This window comes from Heterodontus francisci, unplaced genomic scaffold (genome assembly GCF_036365525.1).
Source record: "Heterodontus francisci isolate sHetFra1 unplaced genomic scaffold, sHetFra1.hap1 HAP1_SCAFFOLD_96_1, whole genome shotgun sequence".
Lineage (NCBI taxonomy): Eukaryota > Metazoa > Chordata > Chondrichthyes > Heterodontiformes > Heterodontidae > Heterodontus > Heterodontus francisci.
The window spans coordinates 741,471-751,186 of NW_027141894.1; the positions used below are offsets into that span (position 1 = coordinate 741,471).

At 43.8% G+C, this 9,716-nt stretch overlaps 1 protein-coding gene across 1 annotated transcript; it reads left to right on the forward strand.

Moving 5' to 3' along the window:
- Positions 1 to 4,731: 4,731 nt before the first annotated feature.
- Positions 4,732 to 5,565, forward strand: LOC137365609 (probable G-protein coupled receptor 139). Its single transcript, XM_068027984.1, has one exon. The coding sequence runs from the start codon at positions 4,732 to 4,734 to the stop codon at positions 5,563 to 5,565; it is 834 nt and encodes a 277-aa protein (XP_067884085.1).
- Positions 5,566 to 9,716: the final 4,151 nt, after the last annotated feature.

The window sequence follows — 9,716 nt, forward strand, 5'->3', positions numbered from 1 at the left end:
TTTTAGAGATACAGCACTGAAACAGACCCTTCGGCCCACTGAGTCTGTGCCGACCAACAACCACCCATTTATACTAATCCTACATTAATCCCATATTCCCAACCACATATTTAAGCCACGTTCCCGTTCTTGCCACTAAATCATATTCCCACACGGCTAATTTTCATTGTAGGAACATACGTGCCACACAAGTGTCAGGCGATGATGATCTCCAATCATGGAGAATTTACCGGTCTTGCCTGGACATTGAACAGCATTAGAATCACTGATTCCAGCAACATCTTGGGGGGTTACCACTGACGAGAAACTGAACAGGAGCAGCCACATAAATACAGTGGCGAACAAGAGCTGGGCAAAGACTGGACATTCTGTGGTGAGTTTCCTGACTCCCCAAATCCTGTCCACCAACTAGAAGGCACAGGTCAGGACTGACATGGAATATTCTCCACTTGCCTGAATGTGTGCGGTTTCAACAGCACTTAGGAAATTGGATATCATCCAGGACAAAGCAGCCCATTTGATCTGCATCCATATACCATCTTAAATATTCACTCCCTCTAATACCGAGTCACAGTGACATTAGTGTGTACCATTGTGTAAGATGTAATGCAGCAACACACCATGCCTCCTTCAACAGCACCACATAGAGGGACACGGGCAGTCGACGCATAGCAACAGCACCATCTGCAAACCCACACCCCCTCCCCAACAAGCACACACCCTCCTGCATTGGAAATATATCATTGTTCCTTCTTTGTCGCTGGATCAAATTTCTCAGACTCTGTCCCACACTGTGAGTGCAGTCGCACCAGATGGACTGCAGCAGTTCAAGAAGGCAACTCATCGCCACCTTCTCATGGCAATTACAGACTGATAGCAAATGCTAACCATGCCAGTGAACATGCCACAACCTGTGAAAAAAAATTATGCAGCTCACGAACCTCACTTACCACAACCTGTGCGTTTACATACATACATTTTAAACGTATATTTGTTCTCCTCGTATCCCGTCTTAGTCTGTTCCTATCTAATATGGGATCGACTCCTTTTTTAGTGCTAGCTGACTCTCTCACTCCTTTATGCTCAGTGAATCTACGACCAATGGATCAGATCTAAGCTCTTCAGTCCTGCCACATCCCGTCATGAATGGTGGTGGATGATGAAACAACTAACTGGAGGAGGTGGCTCCACAAACATCCCTTCCTCAATGATGGGGGACCCCAGCACATCAGTGCAAAAGACAAGGTTGAATCATTTGCGTCAATCTTCAGCCAGGAGTGCCGAGTAGATGATCCATCTGGGCCTCCTCCTAAGTTCCCCAGCATCACAGTCTTCAGCCAATCCGATTCACTCCACGTGATATCAAGAAATGGATGAGGGCCTCGATACTGCAAAGGCTATGGGCCCTGATAACATTCCGGCAATGGTACTGAAGGGTTATGCTCCAGAACTAGCTGCATCCCTGGCCAAGCTGTTCCAGTACAGTGAAAACACTGGTATCTGTCTGGGAATGCGGAATGCTGCCAAAGTATGTCCTGTACACGAAAGGATGGACATATCCAACCCAGACAATTACCACCCTATCAGTCTTCTCTCGATCATCAGCAAAGTGATGGAAGGTGTCATCGACAGAGCTATCCAGTGGCACTTTCACAGGAATAACCAGCTCACTGACGCTCAGTTAGGCTTCCTCAAGGGCCACTCAACTCCTGACCTTATTACAGCATTTGTACAAACAAGGACAAAAGAGCTGAACTCCAGAGAGGAGGTGAGAGTGACTGCCTTTGCTATCAAGGCAGCTTTTGACTCAGTATGGCATCAAGGAACCCTCGCAAAATTTGAGTCAATGGGAATCAATGGGAAAAGTTTCCACTGGTTGGACAAAGGAAGATGGTTGCTGTTGTTGGAGGTCAATCATCTCTGGCCCAGTACATCACTGCAGGAGTTCCTCTGGGCAGTATCCTTGACCGAATAATCTTCTGCTGCTTCATTGATGACCTTCCATGCATCATAAGGTCAGAAGTGGGGATGTTTACCAATGATTGTACAATGTTCATTTGCGACTCCTCAATTTCTGAAGCAGCCCATGTCCAGGTGCAGCAAACCTGGAAAATATCCATCCCTAGGCTGATGAGTGGCAATTATCATTCGCATCACATTAGTGCCAGACAATGACCATCCCAAACAAGAGAAAATCTAATGTTCAGTGGCATTACCATCGCTGAATGCCCCATCATCCTGTGGATTGCCATTGGCCAGAAACTGAACGGAACCTGACACATATATACTGTGGGTGCAAGGGCAAGTCAGAGATTGGGAATTCTGCTGTGAGTAACTCACCTCCTGACTCCCCAAAACCTGTCCATCATCTACAAGGCACAAGTTAGGAGTTTGATGGAACACTCTCCACTTGCCTGGATGGGTGCAGCTCCAACAACACTCAGGAAGCTCGACACCATCCAGGATAAAGCAGCCCACTTGATTGCGGCCCATCCACCACCTTCAACATTCACTCCTTTTACCACCAATGCACAGTGGCAGGATTGTGTACCATTACACGATGCACTGCTGCAACTCACCAAGGCTCCTTAGACAGCACCTTCCAAACCCGCGACCTCTGCCAACTAGAAGGACAAGGGCAGCAGATGCATGGGGACACCATCACCTGCAAGTTCCCCTCTATCCTGACTGTTAACTATATCGCCATTCCTTTACTGTCACTGAGTCAAAATCCTGGAACTCCCTTCCTAACAGCACTGTGGGTGTACCCGCACCAGATGGACAGCAGCAGTTCAAGAAAGCAGTTCACCACCACCTTCTTAAGGGCAATTAGGGATGAGCAATAATTGCTGGACTGGTCAGCAATGGTCACGTCCCATGAACGAAATAAATATGTTCTTGATATGAATACTAGATGATAATATTATAATAACTGTAAATAAAATCATTCATTATTGTTGGACCAGTCCTGCCTGATTCTAACTTTTCACCTTATTCTCCAGAAAGATCTGATTAAGATAAGGTCTTAAGATAAGGTCCTGGGCATTGAGATGTTCCTGTTATCCAGGAAAACATTTACATCGGAGTCAAAGCTGCTGATGTAAAGTGTTTGTTCAAGTGACTGTAACTAATGATCATAGGGAATACTGTGTCATTGGAGAGTTTTCCCCAGTATAAATCAGAGCCCATTGGCACATATCAGCTCACAGTGGGTACCGGAGCTGTGTTTTGCAGATATAGAAAAATCACTTTCGCACAAAAATGGAATATCCAGTAATGCTTCAGATCGAACGCATTTTCTATCCTGCTCTTGCTGTCTTTGGAGTTCCCGGTGACCCATTAACTCAGCTGTTAATGGTGTAAACTGGTGTTAACTGGACTGGTGTACCTGCCATGTTTTAATCGCTGATTTTTTTTGTACAGCTGCCTGCTCTGTTCCATCCTGTTGACAGGTGGAATGTTTGAAGACTCTGCACTTTCAATCTTGTCGGAATTCAATTATATCTCATGTGATCGTTTTGCATCCATCTCTGATAATCTTGCCAGATTATTCCCTGCACTGCATGCACTGTGATCAAGAGTCGGGCTGAGAGCGTGAATCATACCATCAGAAGTTGCTAACAGTTTTACACAGTGGAAATTAGTTGTTCTGAATTGCTTGTTAAAGAATGTATTTTCAGTATTTGATATTGAGCTAGCGCACAGTCTCTGCTTTACAAGAAGATGGAGGATAGGATAATTACATACTGAGTGCTGGTGTAGTGGCAATGTCTCTAGACTAGTAATCCAGAGCTCAGGCTAATGCTCGGAGGGCAGAGGTTTAAATATCACCACGACAGATGGAGAAATTTGAGTTCAGTTATAAATCGAGAATTAAAAAGCTAGTCTAATGGTGATCATGAAACCATTGTCGATTTGTTTTAAAAACCCATCTGGTTCACTAATGTCCTTCACGAAAGGAAATCTGCTGTCTTTACCTGTTGTGGCCTCGCTGTGACTCCAGACCCACAGCAATGTGGTTTACTTTTAATTGCCCTCTGAAAAGGCCGAGGAAGCCACTCAGTTCAAGGGCAAATAGGGATGGCCAACAAATGCTGGCCTTGTCAGTGACGCCAACATCCCACAAAACGAATTAAAAAAGAACAGAGTGCAGGTGAGTGACGTTAGGATTGATCTGGAAGAGAAAAGGACCTCTTGCAACCCAATCCGTAAGCCTCAAAGTCCTCACCCCGGGAATCCACATTGATGTTCTGTACCAGCTCCTGTTGGCTTTCTTAACCCAGATCAACAAACCATATGAACCTCCCCCTGCCCCTTCACCGTTGTGGACAATAACCAGGAGTCAAGCTTAGGATTGGACCAAGTCTGTTCCCCCTGTATTAAACCCCTTTCCCTTTCCCGATTGCCACTGCACACTCACTCAGCCCTTACAGTGGATACAGTGATCATTCATTCACTTTCTATATCGATTTCTCAATCCATTATTAATAATTGTGTTTCAAACATTTCTCTGTGATCAGCACTGCCCAGGTAAATCACTCAGTTTGTAACAATTAAGGCAGTTAACAAACTTAAAAATCTCACCTAAGGTCCTGTCAAACTAATGTTTTGACTCCAGATCTGATCAGTAATTTATCTGCTTCCTACTCTCTCTCTCTTCCAGTTAACTTGCTGCTGATTGTGATCCTGTCCCGAGGAAAGTGCGCTCTCTCCAAATGTATCACTTGCTACATGGTTGGAATGGCAGCGTCTGATCTCCTGGTTGTTATCTCTGAGCCGATATTTTACAGGATTGGACAGATGTATTTCCCAGATTCATTCCTGTTCATTACTCCCGTGTGCAGTTTTATTTACTTCCTAATTATTACAGTCACAAAAGTTTCTGTCTGGCTTACAGTCGCTTTCACCTTTGATCGATTTCTGGCCATTTGTTGTGAAAAGCTGAGAGCAAAATATTGCTCTGAGAAAACAGCTGCAATGGTTATAGGAACTGTAAGTGTGCTGGGCTGTTTAGTGTCTGTTCCCTGGTACTTTAGATTTGAACCTGAATATATAATTGATAATGTCCCCTGGTATTGCATCACTAAACCGGTCTTCTTTACTTCCACTGCATGGGACGGATATGTTATCGTTTGTGTCATTTTAGTCTCTTGCATGCCTCTCTTTCTGATTTTGTTGCTCAATGTTCTGACCACCATGCGTATTTTAGCGGCCAGCAGAGGTCGCAGGGAACTCCGGGGCTGCAGCAGTGGAGAAAAGAATAAGGATCCAGAGATGGAGAATCGAAGGAAATCCATCATCTTGCTTTTCAGCATATCCGGCAGTTTTATATTGTTATGGGTGACGCATGTTGTATTTTATATTTACCAGCGAATTACAAAGATGTTTTCTTACTCGGTCACAGACCCTGTTTATGTCACTGAAGTTACAGCCAATATGCTTCAGCTTCTCAGTACCTGCACAAACACCTGTATTTACGTCTTGACCCAGAAAAAGTTCAGAGAAGAACTGAAGAATGCAGTGAGCTATCCACTAAAACTAATTGTTAAAATAGTTAAGTCATAGAAAGAGCTGAAGGGTTTCAAGCAATAGAACTAAATTCTATCTCATACTCCATTTTATACCCTTCCCCACTCCCACACTGGGTTGGAAGTACATGTTATATTAGTTCCATAGAGTCCTGAAATGATCTTCTACCTGATTCTCATATTGTATATATAAATTATGCATGCTTATCTCCGTATATTTTATTGAAAATCTGACCTATTGACGTATGACTTGCTCTGCAGATGGTGCCTGAAATGTTTATCTATAATGCAGGACATATGAACTCACCTGGTCCTTCAACTCAATGGCCTCCCTGTACTGACAGCAAAACAAATCGAAACCTGATTAGAAAGGGTACTCTCTAAATAAACGAATGAGAGAAGGAGATCGATAAACATGGAGAAATGATAGACAACCTGTCAAATGAATGGTTTACTAGGCCATTTCAGAGGGCAATTGTGACTCAACAACATTTCTGGGGGCTGGAGTCACCTGCGGGACAAGCCAGGTAAGGAAAACAAATTTCCTTCCCCAAACCATTGAGGAAAGGTAGATAGATATAGATATAATAAAAAGATAAGAACAGGAGAAATATGAGCAGGAGTAGACCGTATGGCCCATCGAGCCTGCTCCACCATTTAATTAATTATTGGCTGATCTTAGACTTCAACTCCATTTTCCCTCCTGCTTCCAAATCTCTCTTGATTCCGCGAGAGACCAGAAATCTGTGTATCTCAGACTTACTATACACCAAACGATAGGAAGGATCTGAGGTTCTGATCACCAGTGGAAGTGTCATGGCCAGTTGAGGAGAGGGTCTCATGCTCCCCTCACACCCTTCCTCCTGTTTGACCTCAACAGGGTAAATTCCTCTTTGAAAACAGTGGTTGTGCGAACCACCCCAGTGAGTGTTTTACTTTTTTTTTATTCTAATCTAATTGCAGAAGAGTTAATCGGGCAGTTTTTCTTAAGTTTAAACAAGAAAGAGGTAAGTTTGTTCTATTTAACACTCGGACACGATTTAAAAATGCTAAAAATACACTACAGATTCACACACACATTCACACGAGAGTAAAATACGCACACAAATAGTTTACAGAGGGAAACAGATTTGGTGGTTGGATTAAACTCCAGAATAAATAGAAATTGAATACAGTTTGTTTATCTAATAGTCCTCAGCAGAGCAAAGGGTCACCAAGACGGAAATGGCAGAGGCATTGAACAAATATTTTTTGTCTGTCTTCACAGTAGAAGGCACAAGTTCCTACAAGAAATAGACAATAACCTAGGGGCTAAAAAGAGTGAGGAAATCAAGGATATTGATATCAGTTGAGAAGACTTGTTGGAGGAACTTGAGGGACTAAAATCTGACAAGTCCCCGGGACCAGATGGCCTCCATCCTGGGGTTCTAAGAGAGATACCTGCAGTGATATTGGATGTGCCAACTATGATGTTCCAGAATTCCTTAGATTTAGGAGTGGTCCCACCAGATTGGAAGCTGGCAAATATTACACCGCTTTTCAAGAAACAAGGCAGAAAGAAAACAGGGAATTACAGGCCAGTTAACCTGATATCAGTCATTGGGAAGATGCTGAAATAACTATTACAAATTCTTAACACTGCACTTGGAAAAGCAGAGTATGATTAGAACAAGTCAGCCTGGTTTTACTAAAGGGAGAACCTGTTTGACAAATTGATTAGAGTTTTTTGAGGATGTAACTAGTAGGGTAGATAAAGGGGAATCGGTAGTTGTAGTAGACCTGGGTTTTCAAAAGGCATTCGATAAAGTGCCACATAAAAGATGAATAGACAAGATAAGGGCTCATGATGTTGGGGATAATATATTAGCGTGGATAGAAGATTGGTTAACAGAAGGAAGCAGAGAGTGGGCATAAATTGGGCATTTTCAAGTTGGCAGTGAATGGTGGGGTGCTGCAAGGATCAGTGTTGGGGCTTCAGATATTTACGCTTGTTGTCCGCTGCTGCAAGAAGTACTGAATCTGTAACAAACTGCTGCATAGCTTGTGAACTAAAGTAACCTGAGCTCAGACACTGGCCTGTGCTGTTAAAAACCAGTTTGAACTCATTAATTTATGTGAAAGACAAGAGAGAGAGATCGCAAGAATAGAGCCTTCCTTGAACACGGAGTGATACCGGGGTCTTTGGGCCTGGGCCAATAAGGAGAAGATACGAACGAGGTGAGCAGGCCTAAACCAAGAGGAAAGAAACATCACAGCACGAAGAGATAAGAAAGATAATAAGTATGGAGAATCTCGGGCATAGAGCCAGCGAGAAACTCTGGAGATCAACCATTGCAGAAATGAAAGACCCTGCGTCAGCAGCGCGGCGACGACATATAAGAGATAGAGAACGGAACGCCTGGCCAGCATCCGCTCTCCCCTTTTACGGGTATTATCCTTTGTTTTCTATGATTAGGTCAGGGAAGGTCAGAGGACCCCAGAGGGTGTGGGTATCGATTCTAGCTAGCTTTGTCATTAACTATATAACCCAGTTTGAGTTGCATGCTTTTGTCTACCCAAGTGTATAAGCCTTATTCTTACACGTTACAACAACATGAATAAAGTAAATTGTTAGTTAAAGAAAGGACTGAGTTTCCTCCTCTTTGTACTAAGCCATTAACCGGAGCCGGTGGATTAGGTGGAGGGTGGCTCTCATGTAACCCCGATATCCCAAACACCAAGCCTGAGCCTGAATTAAGAGGACTTAGTCCCACGTAGCGGCCAGGATCAATTGTACTATTTTTATATATATGTATAAATTGTCTTACGAAGATTGTACAGGGCTTTGGTGAGGCCGCACCAGGAATACTGTGTGCAGTTTTGGTTTCCACATTTAAGAAAGGATATACTTGTACTGGAGGCAGTGCAGTGAAGATTTACTAAATTGGTCCCAGGGATGAGGGTGGTGTCCTATGATGAGAGGTTGAGTAAATTGGTCTTGTATTCTCTGGAGTTTAGAAGAATGATATGCGATCTAATTGAGACATACAAGATTCTGAAAGGGTAGAAGCTGAGAGATTGTTCCCACTGGTCATGGAATCTAGATAATGGGAACACAGTCGCAGGATAAGGGGTCAATCATTCAGGGCTGAGATGAGGAGAAATTACTTCAGTCAAAGGGTTGTGAATCTTTGGAATTCTCTAACCCAGATGATGATCCATCATTGAATGCATTTAAGGCTGGGATAGATAGAGTTTTGGTCTTGCAGGGAATCAAAGGATATGGGAGAGGGGAGGAAAGTGGAATTGAAGCCCAAGATCAGCCATGATCGAATTGAATGGCGGGCAGGCTCGATGGGCCGTATGGCCTAACTCTGCTCCTATTTCTTCTGTTCTTGTGTGTTTGCAGTTTTCAACACAATTGGTGCTGTCTTAGGAGCCTGCATGCATTGCTGCAGTGCATCTTGTAGATGGTACACACTACTGCCACTGTGTGTTGGTGGTGGAGGGAGGGAATGTTTGTAGCTGGTGTGTTGATCATGCGGGCTTCTTGTCCTGGATGGTGTCGAGCTTCTTGAGTGTTGTTGGAGCTGCACCCATCCAGGCAAGTGGACAGTATTCCATCACACTCCTAACTTGTGCCTTGTAGATGGGGGGCAGACTTTGGGGAGTCAGGAGGTGAGTTACTCGCCTCAGGATTCCTAGCCTCTGACCTGCTCTTGTTGCCACATTATTTGTATGGCTACTCCAGTTCAGTTTCTGGTCAATTGTAGCCCCTAGGATGTTGACAGTGGGGGATTCAGAGATGGTAATGCCATTGAATGTCAAGGTGAGATGGTTAGATTCTCTGTTGTTGGAGATGGTCCTTGCCTGGCACTTGTGTGGCGCAAATGTTACTTGCCATTTATCATCCCAAGCCTGGATATTGTCCAGGTCTTGCTGCATTTCAACACGGACTTCTTCACCCAGTAATATATGGCTGCCTGGGTCAGCTGTTCCACTCTGATTAGTGATCCACAGTCAGTACAATTCTACAAGCGACAGATATTCCCAGGAAACATTTTCATTGAATCAGATGTTGAACTCCACTTAGTGACCCACTCTCTGTATAACTCTACCGTGGTAGATATTTCCAGGACAACATGGCCACTGGGGTCACGTCTTCCACTCCAGTGCAATATTACTGTGACAGATGTTCCCAGTAATATA

What these genes read in the sequence shown, in the direction of transcription:
- LOC137365609 (XM_068027984.1), top strand. Translation starts at nt 4,732, where the DNA reads ATGGTTGGAATGGCAGCGTCTGATCTCCTGGTTGTTATCTCTGAGCCG.